This window comes from Rousettus aegyptiacus, unplaced genomic scaffold (assembly GCF_014176215.1).
Source record: "Rousettus aegyptiacus isolate mRouAeg1 unplaced genomic scaffold, mRouAeg1.p scaffold_m13_p_2, whole genome shotgun sequence".
Classification (NCBI taxonomy): domain Eukaryota; kingdom Metazoa; phylum Chordata; class Mammalia; order Chiroptera; family Pteropodidae; genus Rousettus; species Rousettus aegyptiacus.
In genome coordinates, this window is record NW_023416295.1 from 153,375,137 (window position 1) to 153,394,456 (window position 19,320).

Here is a 19,320-nt window from a genome sequence, read left to right on the forward strand (position 1 = left end):
TGTTTCCTTAAGATTTTTTTTTTTCTTAAAATAGTATCATCGGTGAAAGGGTATGATTAGTTTTAAAGTTCTTGTTATATACTACTAGTTCCGCAGAAGGCTGGCACCAATGCATAGTGTCATTTACAGTGCTACCCAGTGCCTTTCCCCTGGGATTTTATAACATTTAACTTTTTTAAGCTTAGTAGGTTTAAACCAGAATCTTAACATTGTTAAAATTTGCATTTTTCAAGTGATGATTTACAATGTACATACCCTCATAAGATTATCTGAAGTAAGCATATTTTTATATTAGCAAACTATTCTCTTTTTTTCTTTCTCTCTTTTGTTTGTTTATTTGTCTGTTTTTCAGAGATTTTAGCTTCCTTCTGACCACTTCTTAAAAAGAATAAAAGCACGCATGGTGTGAGAGGGATATTTTTTGGACTTGTCAGAAATTTCTCTCTGCTGGGTCCTTCCTGCCTATGACAGGTTCAGGATGAAACCTCACATCTCAGGCTCTTCAGTTTCATCATCAGCTCAATGATGAAAACACCAGCACAGTCCCAGGCCCAGGGGATCCCACTGGCAGCTGCCATAGGCCCGCTCCTGTCACAGGACTGCTTGGGTTGTTTATTCTCATTTTCCCAGCATGCCATTCAATCCATTTTTGTAGGCCGATTGGATTACACACCTTTTTTATTTAATGCAAGTGCCTTCAGTGACTATAAAAACAAACTAGTTGCTTACTTAGGAACAAATATTTGAAATTTAGCTTGATAGCTATGTGTTAGATACAGAGATCCTGAGACAAAGGGAGCAAGTTGTGGAAAAATCTGAATATTGTATTTAAGATAAGAATAAATTTGTTAGAAAGAAGACCTAATAAGACAATTGCTTTAACTGGATAAAGAATAGAAGGTAAGAAACAAAATAAGCTCCTGAGAAAATAAAAATATTTCAAAAGAAGTATGTGCTTTATTAAAGTGCTATAGTTTTACACATTCTAATATCACTCTGTATGGCAGAGGGATCAGTTATCACCATCATTTCACAAACGGGACAAGTGAAATGCTAAGAAATTAAATGACTTTCCTGTAATTGACTTACCTAAGCATTTCTTTGATGTGTGATACACTTTTTTTTTTTCTTTTTTCTTTGTTCAAAGACCCACTCACTGAGAGAAGAAAGAGCCAACCCTGGGTATTTTCAGTCAAGGGTCATCATGTCTGCTGCAGCTCTCAGACTTCAGGGCTACAAGTCCCCTCTGTGACCAGTATCCTCAGATTCTGTGACTTGATTCTAAAACAGCCAGCTGACCCAGCCATTCAATCCAGCAAGCCACCCACTACTGCTTAACATAAATTGATAGGCCGGTAGGTCTAAGGAACTACTTGTAGAGTAAGACTAGTATTTTCAGTTTGACCTTGAAAGGGAATTTTACTGCTCTTTGAGGGTCACAAGCAAAATTTATTTCCAAAAACAAAGGTTCTGATGGGTTAGAAAGAGAAGAAATCATTTGTAATATCACACTTTAGTACACTAAAAGACTAATTAGTAAGTCCCTAATACGCTTTTTGCTGAACTGAATTGAAGGAACTCTGAAACTATTTTTATTTTCCTCCTTTTTTAGCATTGAGAGAGAATGTAATGTGGATTCAATTGGTAACTTGTGATTTTTTTATTCATATAAATAATATACCCAAATCCATTCCATCTGAATGTCTTACAATGGATAACTCTAAATGAGAGTTAGGTCACAGCTGTCTTATGTGTTTTCTCAGAGTCTCGAAGTGGTCAACTAATCAAATACTCCTCTGAATTTAAATCTTCACAGACCATTTCATGTGGTAACTGCTTAGCAGCTCAGGGACTAGGTGAAATTATCCTTTCCATGTGAGGTTTTATAAAAGGGAGATTCCTTTACATTTATTCTTTGGCTTTGCAATGTTATAAATTTATCATCTTGTTATATCCTCTAATTGGGAGAATAGACCATAGAAAATGTCCCATTTATCTTCAACTTTGAAATCTTCGGTTTAGAGATGATATAGTTATTTAATACACATTGTGAATGTTCCCTGCTTTATTCTAGTGGTTGAAAATGGAGGACGCTTGTCCTGGAGGTGGACGAGGTAAGTGTAGTTTGTTAAATTGGTTGAAGAATGTGGCATTCGGAGAGGCTATCATATTTGGACCTAAGGTATATTAATATTTCAGGCAATTATAATTCATTGAGTCTCATTCTTTCCTTTCTACATTTGACAGGAGTTGTGTTAAAGAATGTTATTTCCATATTCAGACAGCATAACGCTGGGTGAGGCCGGGCAGGAAACGAGGTCAGGAGGAAGCTATAAACATCTATTCATGGTGACGGGGCAAACAGATACTTTTGTTATAGTCTGGCAGCCCCATGATTAGTGAGACGCTGCTGCTGAGTCTTCTGAGGCAGCAAAAAAGATTCAGGGAAAAGTCAGGACAAAATTGGGTGAAGTGTGAGTTTTACAAGGTGTTTAAGTTGAAGGAGATGAAAGTATTTACTCACTGCCTGCAGGGTGGGAACTTGTACTGTTTACTAGAAACTTCACAGTGTTTCAGTCATTGAAGTTAAGTTGAGCTGTTGAGTTGAAGGGCACTGAAGAGCCACAGGGTGAATATCCCATTTTATGGATGAGGAAAATGACAAATGCAGGGACATGATCTGAGAAAGAACATCGTTGGGACATCTACTGCACCAATGACAAAGCAGAAGCCCTGTCAGAAGAAGCAGTAGCAAATATTGCTCCCGAGAGATACAAAAGATTTTCTATTTATACCTTGTCTCCATCTCTGGAGAACGTAAGTAGGTATATCATGTCTTCATTACCCTGGTGGGTGGCTACTTCATGAGTGTTCTCAACTCTTTCTTAGTTCTGTCTTCTAAACCCTCTGACAATACTCCTGTTTTGTGATGTTTTCTTGTATACCCTACTGGCAGGTAGCACCTTGAAATTCTGTCCATGGCTTTCTGGTTGATGCCTTAATTAAGTTTCCTACCTACGGCACAAACTTATCTTTATTCCCTAATCAACGTAACATGGATGATGCTTGTATCTATTATTCCCTGCTCTGGCCTGGCTCTTGTCTCAGATTTCCAACTGCAGAACAGGACATGCCTCACTGGATGTCTTGGCATCACTTGGCCAAAATGAACTCTAACCTTCCTTCCAGATCAGTTCCCTATCTTTAGCTAACCACTCTGTGCCTGGAAGTACTATTACTTTGGTCTCACTGATCTAGTTCTGGACTTCAATGTCTCACATCAGGACTACAGTGGCAGCATTCTAACCAGTTTTCCTGCTTTTAGTGGCCCGATGAATCCACCCTCTGCACCAATGGCAAATGTCTGTTTTCAAGAGAGAGCTCCAATCCTACCATTTTCCTGATCAAAACCTTTCAGTGGTTTCTTATTACCTGCAAAATAAAATCCAGACTTCCTAAGGTGGGCTTTAAGGTCCTCTCACAGTGGTTCATAATTCGACCAATATTTATTTAGTGCTGACTGGATGCCATACACTGTGCTAGATGCTGAGGATATAGTGGCTTAACAGGACAAGACCCTTGCCTGAACTGAACTTTCCACTCTAGAGGAGGGATACGGAATAGAAAACAATCACATATAACACTGTGGGTGCACATGTGTGCATGTGTGCATGTGTGTGCGTGCGCGCGCGCGCGTGTGTGTGTGTGTGTGTGTGTGTGTGTCACAAGGGCCATGATAAAATGAGAGAAAGTTCTTGGATAAAAGAGGAACAGTACCCAACCCAAACTGAGGTGGGGAAGGTGGAAGAAAGGAAGGTGGGGTGGAATCAGGGCAGCAGGGATGGGAGTCTGGAAAGTTTTCCTAGAGAAAGTAGCAGAACTTGGAATAGGAAGAGGCTATCAGACAAATGAGGGAGGGGTGATAAATGATGATGAAGGGTTTCAAACAGAAGACCTAGCCTGCGTAGCCTTATCTCTGAACTCTTCCTCCACACAAATTGGTCTATACCTCCTGAACACCTTTCCTTACCTCCCGCCTGCGTATCTTTCAAGGCTTTCAAAATCCAGCTCCATTACCAACATCCTTGAGATTCCTTTGACCACCCAGCTAGACGTCACCTCTCCCAACCCTCAGCTCCCTTAGCCTGTACTTTTGCACCACCGGCATGGGTTGCTCCGGGAACATTCACGGAATGAATTTCTACTGCCCCCATTTAATTGGGGGCTTACAGTACCTCATATCCAGACTAGTGCATTAGCCTTAACTGGGCTTCCTGCCTTCCGCCTTTCCCATTCATTCATCAGGTGGGTTTTCTCACCATTACTCAAATATACTAGGCTAATGCTGCTCCAATTACCCAGAATATTCTCCTTCTCTCCTCTGTCTACTCAGTTCCACCCATCCTTCATGGTGCAGACCAACTCCATTCCTTCTTTCAAGAGACCATCCTACTCTGCTTTCTCCCTTCCCCAGCTTCCTTTTGGCGTTAGGTTCAATGCAATCCTGCCTATCTTCCTGGACAGCAGGATCCTATCCAGTCTCCCACATACCCACTCTGGCAAAGTGGCAAGGAACTACCGACAGGCTTTTGCATATCTTTGCTTCCAGCAGCTTCAAGCAGAGGGAACCAAGTTCATAAGTAAAGTTCAGAGGTCACTGGAGAGAAAACTAAACCAGCAATAAAAAGGTGCACCTGAGATATGATGAAGGGAGAATCTGCAAAGATTCAAGGAGGAAATCTTGCCCGAGGTCTAAGTCAAATCAAGTGAAAACACATTTCTTTGTCTGCCTTACATGAATGGTTTCCGGGAACACAAAAGACTTAAGAGTTCTTTTCCTCTAAATCAGTAATTTTGTCTCTTTGAGTGTAATATCTTTTGAGTTTCCACTGGAACAGAAATGGAAGTATTTTTGCATTAAATTATTTTGCATAAACTACCTAGGTTCCTTTTACATTAATTTTATTTACATGGTTGTTTTAGAGTTTTCTTATTCTGAGACTACAGAAAAAAAAAACAATGATTTGAGACAAAATGTTTTAGGTATGTTTGTATCCCTTATAAAATCTTAAAACGGATCTGTTTTTCAAAGATATAAACTTTCAAGTTTCAATAACATCTTTACTTCTGGGGGAAACTTCCTCTTTACCATTTCCTCATATAAACGGTCTGCCACAATTGGGAAAAGCAGGGGAGATTCTGTTCTCTCTCCTTATCTCACCCCCTGTGACGGGGGACATTTCCTCATGACGGTTAGTTTATTAGCTTCTGGCAGGCCTCCAGGAGTAAAAACGGGTTGAACGGAGTTGGGGACAATGCCAAGACTTTCTGCAGGACCTTTGCCTTTGGTCAAGGAAAAAAAGGTCTCCACCAGACAAGTTACATCAAAGCTGGGGACCACATGAGACTCGACAGAAGGAGGGTCCATTGGTACTTGAATAAGTATCTCCTCAAGAGGCATAAACCCAAGACCAAAGTTTTCCTGTGATATATGGCGTTTCCAAATACCTACCTTCTAAATATCCATAAAGTTTAAGATACGAAATTGGAAAGTATATTTAAAGTCTTGTCTACATCCTTAATATACTTTGCAGATACAAACACTCCTTACGGAATTAAATCTTCCCTCTGGTCTTCGGAGCTCTCATTTGATGAGTCTTCCTAGTTAGATGAGCCTGAGGAACTTCTACCTGAATCGTTCAGGGTTTCTACGAGCTACAGGATGTATTACTTCAAAAAAAAATTTCGTCCTTCCAAAGGAAGTCGCCTGAGGCCCTTGGAGCTTATTTCCCAACGGGCCTTCGCTTCTAGGATCTCCACATTCCCCAGTCCTTACCTCCTGTCAACTCGTTTCTTCTTTCCTTTTTACTCCAGCTGCATCAGCAGGGCTCATTTTCCTTCCTCTCCTGTCTCTGTTATTAACTGAGCAGTTCACAACCAACACTCACTCTCATGCATCTCTTTTAAGTCTTCAGACTCAGGGGCAAGGTAGAGAGAAAGGGCTGGAATGAATTTCCTTCTTTATGTGGTGCCACAACTAGAACCTTTATGTTCTAGTGTCTGTGTAGTTCCATACTGAGTCACTCCTCCAAACCTTAAAACTTTCCCCTCGATCCGGAAATTCTCCCTCTTCTCCCCTCAAACTGGCAATATGCCAGCAGGATCTTTCCTCTACTAAGCTAGGCCATCGTCCTTGTGCCGATGGTGACCTACAGTGGACAGCTTTTGGGACAGGATGACCAGTGGCAAAGACCAATCACTGACTATAACAGATTTCCTAGGCTGGGCACATTTCAAGGGTCCAGACTCTCACCTGAATGAGGAGATCGATAGCGAAAGTCCTCTTTGGTCAGCAGCAGGAGAGCTTTGCCATTCATTTCAAACGTGTTGCTGTCAATTGGCCTTAAAGAAAACTCATTTTCAGCCCACTTGAGCCACTGGGCTACGTCATCCCTGCTCCAGTAAATGGGCTGCAAGCCTGTTGGAGAGAGAGCAAGGCAGAAAGAAAGAGAGAGAAAAAGGATCTTGTTAGTGAGACAGTTGGAATAAAGGGGAAAGATTTCTGAATGGTTAACAAAATTGAGTCTCCATATTTGAAGAGGCCTTATGTTCAACTCTGAATCCCCGGTTAAAACTCAAGCTTCATAAGTGCCAAGGCGTGATATCGAATGAACTTTTTATTTAGAGGCAAAATGAGAAAAAAAAATCCTCTTTGATGTGTTTAAGGGATCACAGTCTTAGAGCTCTGTCTTTCCTTGTCTCCAGGCTTGCCTTAAAGGTACAGGTTCATGGTGGTCTGATGCACCTAAGAGGGCTAGAAGTCATGACAAATGTCAACATAATTTGGAGGAGACCTTAAAGTCAGAGCTGATTGTAGCTCAGCCTCCTTTAGAAGTGAGACTGTTTATGAGCTGGGCTCGACTTTCCAGAGCAGCCAGATAATGAAGTGTTCCTTGGAACTTCTTCCAGGAAGAGCAATTCAGTCAGCTTTTGATAAACTATCAGGCTAGCCTCTGGGAATGAGAGGGCAAGGTAAGGGTAAAAAGATCTCTTGCCTTTTTATTCTACTTGCTAATGTCAGAACTTTCTGGTGGGGGTGGTACTTGGACTCTGACTAGGACCAGAAGTGGGTCAAAGGGAAGACAGCAGCTCAGGCTGAAAGGGTGGCTCTGGCTGGATCTCTGTCTGGAAGCCTGCCTGGGAGCCTATATTTTTATTTCATTTTGCCGTTTTGAGAAATCTTTGATATCGTTTAAGTGCTTTAGAACAGTGGTTCTCAAAGTGTGATCTGTGACCCCTCAGGGTTCCCAAGACCTTCTCTTTTTTATAACAATAGTAAGAGGTTATTTGTCTTTTTTCACACCCATAGTTTTGTGAGTATACACTACAATTTCCTAGAGGCTACAAAACATGTAATATTGCAGTAGAAATGAAAATCTAACAAGAAGCTAGACATTAAGGAGACTTGCAAAAAGGTAAAATGTCACTTTTCTCATTTTTTGTTTTGGAAAATATATTCATAAATATCTGTTTATGCCAATATATGCTTAGCTCATTATTTTTCAGTAAGCTTACAAATATATATATTTTATATTCTGTTTTAATTTCCAATGTGGTAACTATAGATAGCTATAATCCATATGAACAAAGCTCTCTGAGGTCTTTAATAATTTTTAAGATTCAAAAGGAGTCCTGAGACTAAAAAGTTTGAGAACTGATGGATTAGAAATAGCTAGATCCTCAACAGAGCTTTGTTCTCTAAAATGGTCTTGTGTGAATTAATAGTTCGAATACAATGGAGGCAGTGTTTGCTAAGAGGAGCCTCAGTCTCTCTATTTAGTTACTTAACCTTGCTAAGGAGACTCGATGAATGTGCTATGAAAGTGTCCTTCAGTTTGATCCTAGAAAGAATCACCTGTCATCCTTAACTCAGGCATTACAAAGAACTGTCTGGTCTTCTTGGATGGGCTGCTCATCCTTCCTGCTGGACATGGGAAAAATGGCTCAGATTCCCTGGAGAAGGTCCAGGGCCCCCGGGCATGACTGTTTTCCAGGTGGCTCCTTTGCAAAGTCTAGCTTTGAAGAATGGTAGCTGGCGTCCTTGAACTCTGTGGATGTCTCTTTCAAACTGGTCTATTGTGTAGGGCTCCAACAAAGAACTATGAGCACTGGAATAATTAGAGATGGGCATTTAAGAGTATTCTCCTTGGTTTTTTAGTTTTTATAATTTTTTTTTCACATGGAAAGAAAAAAGTGACATTATAAAATAATAATGTGTAGTATGTTACTGCTTTATGATCTTTAGAATAAAACAGCCACTAAAGAATTTAAGGGTTTTTTGTTTTTGTTTTGTTTTGACTCTTAACTGGGCAAGAAGCAATGCCAGCAAAAGAAATCGTCAACAGGGTAAAGAGACATCCAAATGGGAAAATATATTTGCAAGCAACACCTCTTATAAGGACCTAATATCTAAAATATACAAAGAACTCATACAACTCAGTAACAACAACAACAAAAAACAAATGATCCAATTAAAAAATGGGCAGAGGACCTGAACAGGCCCATCTCCCTAGAAGTCATACAAATGGCCAACAAATATATGAAAAGATGCTCAACATAGCTAGCTGTTAGGGAAATGCAAATCAAAACCACAATGAGATACCATCTCACACCTGTTAGAATAGCTGTAATCAACAGGACAAGTGATAACAAATGTTGGAGAGGATGCAAAGATAAAGGAACCCTCATACAGTGCTGGTGGGACTGCAAATTGGTACAGCCACTATGGAAAACAGTATGGAGGTTCCTCAAAAAACGAAAAAGTTGACCTACCATATAATCCAATAATCCCTCTACTGGGTATTTACCCCTAAGACTTGAAAATCCATATCCGAAAAGATTTTTGCACACCAATGTTCATAGCAGCATTATTCACAGTGGCCAGGACGTAGAAGCAACCTAAGTGTCCTATGATAGATGATTGGCTAAAGAAGCTGTGGTACATATATACAATGAAATATTACCCAGCCATAAGAAGAGATGAAATACTGCCATTTGCGACATCATGGATGGACCTCAAGATAATCATGCTAAGCGAAATAAGTCAGACAGAAAAAGTTGCAAATCCCATGATATCACTTATGTGTGGGCTATAAACCTAAAAGCAACAAATGAGCAGGACAAACAGAGACTCATGGACATGGACTATAGACTAGTGGTTACCAGAGGACTATAGAGAAGAGGTTACTAGTGGGGTGGGGAGAAGAGGGGAGGTAGACAGGGTAAAGGGGATCAAATTAGGATTTATGGGGAGGGCGAAGTGGGTAAGGGGGATCAAATATATGGTAGCTGAAGGAAACTGGACTTTGGGTGGTAAACACACCCAAATGATAATGTCAAATGATAATGTCCACCTGAAAATCATATAATTGTATTAACCAATGTTACCCCAATAAACTTAATTAAAAATTAAAAAAAAAAAAGCAACGCCTATTAAAAATGGTCATTGGATACAGGGTGCCCCAATTCTTTACAATGACCTTGAAAACGCATATCTGGAATCACAGTGAGGTAGTCGTGGGCGTGAGGATGGCTCAGCAAAATCTCAATTTTCTAACTGGTAAAAAAACCTCTAAAATTTACTTTTTATTATTGTCATCTCTGAAGGGGAACAGCATAGTGATTTGTAACCAGGGACTTTTCCCTTTCTCTCCTGCAGATGAGCAGTATGAGTACAGCCAGCCATGAGGGGACAACTGTGAAGTCCTAGTCAGCTTGGCCTAGGAAAGTGCCAGGTGGTAAAAGGGCCATAGAGTAGAAGAGGCTCCTTCAGAAACAGGAAAAAAGTATGGGGGAGCTTACTGGACTTCTGAATGCCAAAGCAAATACAGAACCGAATCCCGCTGGGGAGAGGAAATGAGAGTAAAATGCTGAAGTTTCTGCAGAGGATACAAGGCACTGGAGGGAGGCGGGTGAGAAGGGGGCGGGGGACGCAAGTAGTAATTTGAGGTTCTTTGTATTCTATGGAAGAAAATAGTCATGAGTAATCTTTTCCCTAAATACAAGAAGAGTCACACACTCCAAACAGCCCTGCCAGTTAAGAACAACAGTTTCTCTTTTCACTTCCTATTAATCTCTCCCACAGCGCAACCCCTGCAGCAAGCAAAGCCACCACGTGGAAACCCCCTCACCGGGAACCTAAGCAAATGCTCTGGGCTTGTGTGCAAAAGGGGACCCAGCGAGTCACAGGCAGCCCAGGGAATACCATGGTGATCCTAGCAGTTTTATAAAAGTGACCCCAAAGGAGCAAGCTACCTGCTTGAGGCCAGTCAATAAATTTATCAGAGTCACTGCTCTTTCATTAGCAATAAAGAGAAATGGCAGACACATTCACTGAGCTGGAAAGAGGCTTAATAAACTTCGGTGTTCAAAGTCAAGGCCCACTGCTATTGCCTTTTTGGTTCAATAGAATAAAAAGTTTGTGGTATAGGGTGTGCTTTGCAATTCTAATTGAGGAAAAAGATGCCCCCTTTCCTCAAACCTAGGGGCCTGAGGCCTGGGAGTTACAGAATCTGATGGAATAGAGCCTTGAACCCAGAGCCAACTCTGGGCTAATCAGGGCCCTTTAATTTACTCAATAGTCTTTTACTAAGCACTTCTATCATCTAGTACTATTCTAATTACTTCATAAATATTAGTTCATTTAATTACATGTTCACAGCAAACCTATGAAACTGTTTCAGATTAGGGAACTGGGGCCCAGTGCATTTAAGGGAGTTGCCCAAAGTCATATGGCCACATAAAAGAGGAGCTGAGATTCGAACCCAGGCAGTCTGGCTTCAGAGTCTGTGCTCTTATCCAAGACGCTATGCTTACCCATACATGTCTCATCCAGATTCAGATTCAGGTGGATTTTCCACACTATTAGGGATTCATATAAGACCAAGTGAATTGAATCCTTCCCATCCTTGGAGGCATTCTCAAGTTATCAATAGGCTAAAAATAGAGTGAAAATAAAATCTATAGATCCCTGAAGAAATTGATTTATAAATGAAGAGGAAGGGGGTGGAGATGGAAGCCTGCTTTTAACACATCCAGGAATAAGGCCCTGCCTTCCCTGGCACCTTGCACACAGTAGGCACTAGTTTTGAGACTTCACATGGTTCACAGCTGCTCATGTAACGGAAGCTGCAGGGGCAAGATGAGGAAGGCACGTGTAACACAGAACTTGCTTTACAATTATATCTTGCACCTTTAACTCAACAAAGTTGAAGAATGTAGCTGTTGATGGTCATTGGTAAAAAGTTAAAAGAGACCATGTATTTTGCACCTATGTAATGGTACTCCCTGTGCACATAGCAAGTCGGTGAGAGCCGTACTAAGTCTGTCATTTTTAATGGCGATTACTTTCAGAGCATACTTGAGATGAGTTTGTACAGAAGAAATGAATTGCTGATTAAGAAAATTACTTAGAATTCCACTGCCCTTTTGACCTAAGTGAGTCAAGTCAAGTTCATGGTGCTATACCCCTCAATGACATACCCAGGCCCTTCAACTTCCTTCTAGTATTTCTTCGATTGCATGTTCAAAGGTGCAGCCACGTTCATTAGTACATTCTTAGCCTCATTTCAGACTTTCTGAGTTATGTTTAAACTAACGATGAAAAGCGTGCTGGGACTTTGGAGCCTGGATTTTACTCTCAGATCTGCCATTAATTAACATGTGATTCTGGGCAGGCTACTCAGTTTCCCTGGCTCACTGATTTCATCTGTAAAATGAAGGCCTTAGAGTATGTGATCTCTATTCCCTTCTGGGTTTAATACAGTCAATATGCTCCCATTTATTTTGAAACTTAAAAAACAAAGAACGCAAGCAGCAAAACCTTGTTTTTACAGAACTACTCCATGCTGACTGCCAACAATGACCCTGAGATTTTGTAACTTCCTCATGATCTCCTGAATCATGGAAAACAGATTAAGTTACTTTAAATAGAGTTTAGTGCTTAAGAGTATTTTGTTATAGAAAAGTTATAACCTGGCTATGGCAATAATAAACATAACATTTTGACAAGGTGCTTTCATATGTATTACCTCATGGCATTCTCACAAAAGCCCTGCGAAATCACTGCAGTTTATCAAAATAAGGGGCTCAGAGTTATTAGATGATTTTACTGGTTTGAACAATACTCAGTTCAAGCTCTTTTGCTGTGGTATACATCCATCAAAAACACCCTTTATCTCAAACTTTCTGTATAAACAGGAATTTGCTAGAGATTCTATGGTTTAAAGCAGTGGTCCCCAACCTTTTTGGCACCAGACACAGGTGCTCTCATGAGAGTCTAATGCCTGATGATGTGAGGTGAAGCAGAGGTGGTGATGTTAACGCTGGGGAGAGGCTGCAAATACAGATGAAGCTTTGCTTGCTTGCCTGCAGCTCACCTCCTGCTGTGTGGCCTGGTTCCTAACAGGCCACGGACCAGAACTGGTCTGAAGCCTAGGGGTTGGGGACCCCTGGCTTAGAATCATAGAATCATAAAAGATAGAAGACACCTCAGTGATGATCTAGTCTAACCTGCACCCCACCTTACTTATTAGGAATCTGACACGGGGAGAAGTTAAGAGACTGAACCGCAATCAAGCTGCCCCAGGTTCCCTGCCTCCCAACATCTCACGTCATGTGATAACTTGATTCAGTGACACAGAACAATTCTATAACCTTTGACATAAGGGAGGAAAATGATCACTTCCTTGCTTAGTCGTCTTGTCTTCAGATTACACGTTCTTAATTGGTCCAAACATAAATTCTCTGCTGTAGTTTTTAGACCCTCACCAAGCTGCCTCCCTTCTCCAGCGACCCTATTTGGCTCCCATTCCTAAACGAAGAACCAGAAGCAGGACTAGAACCCTTCTTTCTCTGGACAATATACTTCTATTGATAGTAAGAGCCAACAGTTATCGAGCACTTACACTGAATCTTCACTACAACGATTACGACTCTCGTTTTACAGATGAGGAAACTATAGCACACGATAGAAGGAATGATGGTGCTCAGTGCGAAAACCCTACTACAGTGCTTCTCAAGCAGCCTGATAACAGTGAACACGAGCACTTAATGGGTGGCAATGCTCTACATGCTTTCGGTACAGCATTCACTTAGTCTCCATGGCAATTCGGCAGGGTAAACAATCACTATCCCATTGACAGATTAGAGCACTGGAGCCCAGGATGTTAAGCGACTCAGCCAAAGTAACATAGCCAGGAAGCGGAAGAGCCAACATTTGAACCCAGCTGATTTGGCCCAAAGTTGTATTATAAACCACCTACCTCTCTGCCTAAGGTTATTGTACATTTTGGCAGGATGTCAAATTAAATTCATGATTTTTTTAAAAAAAAAAAAAAGAAAGAAAGAAAGAAAGAAGGGTGGCTCCATAGTGGAGTGGTTAGCACGTCTGCTTTACATGCAGAAGGTCCTGGGTTCGCGCCCCAGGTGGAGTCATGGACCATACCCCATGCGCACCAGGCCCTGAGTGCACGCTGGGAGCATATGGAAGGAGACGCCCTGCCTTCAGAGATCCAGTTCTTACGGGGAAACGGCAATATCTGTAGGTCAGGGATGGAAGGGGGGGTAGTGGGAAATTAAAGAGGGGAAAAAATAAACACACAAACAAATAAATAAAAAGAGAGAACAAAAAGTTTCAGTGACTGTGTGAACTTTCACAGCGTTTAAGCATGCGGGCACTAAGTACCAGCATGGAAACTCTATTTTCCAGCTGTGTTGTCTTGGACAAGTTACTTAACCTCTCTGTGTCTCGCTTGCCTCCACTGAAAAATGTGGACAACTTTCAGCCTGTGAAAGAAGTACTAGTACACAATGCAACATATTCATATATGCCTTACCGTTAAATTGTACATCTGAAACTTATCGGATTTGTTAACCAAGGTCACCATAAAAGAAAAGTACTAGTGAGTCATAGATAATGTGCTTTTCAAATCTACAGATGACATAAAGCTAATATAGAGTAACATGGTACAAATCACGATGATATAAAACACACGGGACAGACAGTATCTGTCATACAGCAAACATTTAATAAATATTAGCTATTGTTTTTCTCTTATTACCACTGTCATTTTTACAACCACCCTACCTTGCACATACACAGCTGGCATTGGGAACCCAACTGTAAAAATGTACGTAGGCCAATATTAGATTTCATTTTGTTATTTTTCACCATTATTCTAGCCTGCTTGAGTCTCTCGGGATGTGGATCTATTTCTAGTATTATCCATACGTTGTGGTTTCTTGTCATCTGCAGCTTTGATAAACATCTGTCACCTCAACAGGCTATTGACAAAGTGCTGATTAGGTGAGGGCTGAGATGGGAGCACTCCGGTGACACACTCGCCTCCTCCTTTCAGACAGGTACTGACCAAATTGTTGGCTCCTTTCGGACACAGGTGCTCAATTACCAATCCATCTAAATGCTCTGGTACTTGGACTACATTTTCCAAGGTCAGTCATAAAGCTACCATCTGAAATTCAATGAAATTCTTTCCTGATGTCCAGAAATATAGTTACTACAAAATCTGCAGCAACCTTATGGCAGAGGCAGAGAAGGAGCAGGTGGTTGGATACTAAGGCATAACTTTTTTCTAAGTGCTCTAACATATATGTTTGAAAATCTCTCCTGAATTGCACCTGAAAGTTACACCAGGTGGCTGTTTTTAGCCCGTACATACACTCTGTTTTCCTTTACTATTCTGAATATCAGGTAAACGGTGGCTAATATTATTTCTTTTAGTAACACTCCCATTTCCTATAACCCTTAAGGATCACTGTCCGTGGCCTATCTTTCATCCTTGCAAGTTCTCTATTCTGGGATGTCATTTGTCTGGGCTAAAGGCCTTGAATTTATTTAGAACAACTTAGATTTGCTTTAACAATCAATTCGCCCATCTTGGGCTTCAATTCCCTGATGCCAACGTTTGCACTACCTGTTTCAGTCTGACAATAATTCTCCTTGATGGAAGACAGCGAAGAAAGAAAGAAGTTGAACAGTTTTGTTTTCTCTTTGCCATTTATCAGTGTCACTGCGTCCAACCCAATCTGCACACTGACATCACGCTCATTCTGATGCTGCCCCCTCAATACCTATTGTTTTCTTTTCCCTAAGCATCTTCTATAGCTCTCGGATCACTTAGCCTTAACATTCTAGATCTAAAAATTCCTCATATTTTTCTTTTCAGTAAGTTGCTGTTATTTGAGCTCATTATACTGGTATGCAAAACAGTGGGAAGATAAATTCTCATGCTCTTTCTGGCAAACAACTTGGTGAGGGTTTAAGAGCCCTGTAAATGTTGACTTCTCAGAATCTACCTTAGATAAATAATTTAGGGTACAGAGAAATTCATGCACAAAGATGTTCACTGCAGTGTCATTTTTAATAGTGGAAAACTGGGGACATCATCTGGGGAAATAGTTAAGTAAACTGTGGACAACATCTCTGATAGAAAATTAGGTAGCTGATAACAATACTTGTAAAGAGTACCTATTCATACGGAAAAACACCAAGTAGCGTGTGTACATGTTTATCATAATCTCAAACAATGCACAGAAAAATATAAAATATAAAAATATTAATGGCAACTGTCGCTCAGTAGAATTATAGGTGATGTTTACAGTTTGCTTTTCATTTTTATCTTCCATTTCTCCTTAAGTATGTGTTACTTTTATATTTTAAGAAATCTATTTAAAAATTGAGCTCATTGGAGAATGTCCCCAGTGTGGCCTCATTAGATTCTCTGGTTGTCTTTCCCCCGCTTATTCCAGTAAGTGCCATGTGTAGTTGACATGTCAGAATTTCATTTTCAAAAGCGCCCTGACTCTTTTGACTTGCGTTTTAGCATTTTAGATCACAGGACCATAGTTACTTTTTCTCTAAATTTTTCAAATGTGCTTTCCTCAAGTCAAGAAAACATATTTGATGAGGCTTTTCATTTCCCTTCCTTAATTCTCAGGTGACATTTTCACTCTCACCGAACGTTCCCATCATTTCTGCTTTGCCAACCAAATCCTCCTTATTTGTCAGTCTCGAGGCCAAATTACTACCACCCCTTATTGCTCCTTCTACCTTCTGGGAAATAAAATTGCTAACTGTTAGGTACATGTGTTAAGAGTTAAAATGTGGCACAAGGGGATTATTTAGTGATTGTCACATCATGCTTGATACACCTAATGCCAGACTGTATAGCCAAAGATCCCCAGTATGACTAATCCACCTGTGGGCCAGCTCTGCAGCCTGCAACTGCCATGCCTATCACCCCTACTCCTGGCCAACACCATTCTCATCAGGCAGGACACTTCGGATCCATGTGGTTCTTCATCATGTCATCCCAGCAACTCTTCTGGGAGAGAGCTAAGGCTGGCACAACTGTATCTGCAGAAGAAACCTGAAGCTCAGGACAGTTAAGGGACCTTCCCAAGGTCACATGGGCCCAGGACAAGAATGGCAGCTTCTGGTCTTCCGTATCAGTCCAAGGAACGTCCTCTGGATCAAAGGAAATAACAGATATAAAAGCCCTTTGCATTCTCAAATCCACTGTAAAAATGTAAGGGATTTAGGAATAAGAAACCAGAAACTCAACTTCTCGTGGCGGGCCTGGTTTAGCTATAGATCCAGAAATGTGAGCAGTGCCCAGAGAGCACCTTCAGACCTCTGCAAAGGGGTTGCAGCAGGCAGGGTTTACCTTAGAATAAATAAACCCTCCACAATAAACAAGGTATCACCAGAGCCCTTTAAGCTGCCCCAGAACACTTCCCAGGGACCTTTTCTGACTCCCCTCCCTTCCCACTGGCCAGGTCGTGTCCTCTGGGCTCCCACACTGGTCCTGGGTGTACTCTGACAAGCTCCAGCATTCTCATTCCTCTGGGTCTGCCTCTAACTTTGAATGTGCTATTTAATCAAAACTGCTTTTGACATACAAATTCTGTTACTAGGGAATTGGAAGTTCCAAAACATTTCCTATTTTTGTCCCCAAGGTTACCCTGTATCTTAGCACTCCATTTCCAAGTGGAGGTTGGAATGTTATACTCTTGTCTTTTGGCCAAAACCTCAAAAGCAAGAACACTGTATGTTCATGCTTAGATCCAACGTCCTATTCAATTCCTTAGATTTTTCTGGCTTTCACTCAGTTTTATTCACAAAGGGGTTTTTATCAGCAAACCTGTCGACAGTGAAACTGGCCTGGGGCCTGCTACTCACCCTCACGGATAAGATTCCTTCTTACTTCTGCTTTTGTGTAGCAAGCCCAACATGGTGAGAGGCATGTAATAGTTTAGATAAAAACTTGGGTTTTGGACAGATAGTCCTGAGTTCAAATACTGGTCTTGCCACCTACTAACACAGTGACTTTGAGTAAGTTCTATCTCTGAACCTTAGTTTCCCAACAGTAGAATGGGACCAAGAATAGTACTTACTTTCCAAGAGTAAATTTAAGTATGAAATGAGATAATCCATCTAAAGACTGTTTGATACACAGGACAGTGCCCGATACACAGGAAATGCTCAGTGAGTTTTGGGTGGCTGGGTAGGATAGAGATTGGATAGCAGATTAGTTGTACTTTGTCACAGGTCTCCAGGGGACTGAAACATTGTCTGCAGCTTATCTACAAAAACGTGGTTCTTATGAGCTGTGTGAAGGACCCTGTAGGAACTATGAGGCTGATACAAGGCTTTAAGGAGAGGATAGGCATCATCAGTGTGCGGATGGGGAAAGGGGCTCAAAAGAAGATGTAGACAAAGGAATGGAATAGGTGAGAGGCTGGAAGGAATGTCGGATTAGGAGCCCACTCAGATCTAGGACCAGGGTGAGGCAGGTGCGGCTTTCACCTAAGGTGCAAAATTTAAGGTTGTGCCAAAAAACTCAGTAATCATTAAAAAAAAGCTAATGCATTATTTTAAAATCAAAATAAATGTAACGAATCGATGATGAACAAAATATCAGCATTTTAACTAAAGTTATATTGAAAAGACAGATGATGAAGAGGGTGTAGTAAGAATGCAGACAGGGAGAGATCAGGGCAGTATTTCTTAAGTTTTGGAGGTAACGGATCCCTTTGAGCACTCAGTGAGAGATACTGACCCTCTTTCGAATTGCGCAGGCATGTGCACACCAATATTTACTTGCAATTTCAAAGTTTATGAAGTAGCTCAAGTTTATCTACACACCCTTGGAGAATGAGTTTACAATTTTCTAGCCACATGTATGCAAATGGATCTCATAATATATACCAGTGAAATAATGCAAAAACCAAATTAGATTTGGGAAGAGAAACACATCCAAATACATTTCACCTGATACACAGGGGAGGCAAAGAGAAGAGAGAGGCAGAAATAGTGCCCTCTCTCACTCTAAAGTGGGGGTTGTGGGGAACAATTAGATGAAAGCTGACTCTGGGTGTCATTTCCTTATAAAATGCACACACCTGACCTTAAATATGGAATGTCACTTCTTCAGGTATTTTAATAACCATCGCTAACATATTGCAAGTTTTTATTCATATTAGTGAAGGTTAATCACTGCAAATTACCTCACTTCATGAACAGTGAGGCAACTGGGATGCACAAGGAGAGATACGATTGAAAGACGAATTTTTAAAAGAAAGAGGCAGTTAAGGGCAGAATTTCTTATGCCGCAGGGTGGAAAGATACATTGTACTCTCAGATTTTCTGATATTTACGCACACAAGCCCACATTTAAGAAGAAAAAAATGCAGGAAAATAGATATTAAGAGTTAAAATGTTCTTCAAGTAGACTTAGTGAGCAGGAAGGTTTAACCCTCGGTGGACATGGATGGGGTAAAGAGAACATAACGATTTTGCAGGGTCCACGAAACCTAGATGATCTACTATGGGTGTCTGAATAAAGAATAATGGATACCCTTCATTTCCCCCCTTGCTCCTTTAAACCACACAGGATCATCTTTGTGCCTGTCACAGTCTACGGGACATTCCTTTGCGAAGTGTAACAAGAGTAGAACTCATTCTCATTCTGGACGGGGCCTGATCTGTCTGGTCACTGGCATGGGAGAGGCTCTCCTTTGTGTGCTTCAGCTGTGCCTGGTCCTTTCCTTCCCGGGTTCTCTTTCCTCCAAGGAAAGTTTGAAAAGCAGGCTGCCTCTTCTTAGGATGGAAACAGTTCCCACTATCACTGAATCCTGTGAGGTGAACAGGAGGCTGGCGGTGGAGGGCATGCGTGCATGGGGGGAGGAGCCAGAAAAAGGGAGGCTGAAAGAAGCGTTTGCAAAGCTAAGATGCAGACC

At 41.1% G+C, this 19,320-nt stretch overlaps 1 protein-coding gene across 5 annotated transcripts in view; it reads right to left on the reverse strand.

Moving 5' to 3' along the window:
• Positions 1-19,320, reverse strand: part of ETV6 (ETS variant transcription factor 6) — a 210,097-nt gene that overhangs the window by 39,286 nt on the left and 151,491 nt on the right. For all 5 annotated transcript variants that reach the window (XM_016156364.2, XM_036237040.1, XM_036237039.1 and 2 more), the window contains exon 3: positions 6,314-6,478. In XM_016156364.2, the coding sequence (XP_016011850.1) occupies positions 6,314-6,478 (165 nt within the window). The remainder of the gene's footprint in view (positions 1-6,313; positions 6,479-19,320) is intronic.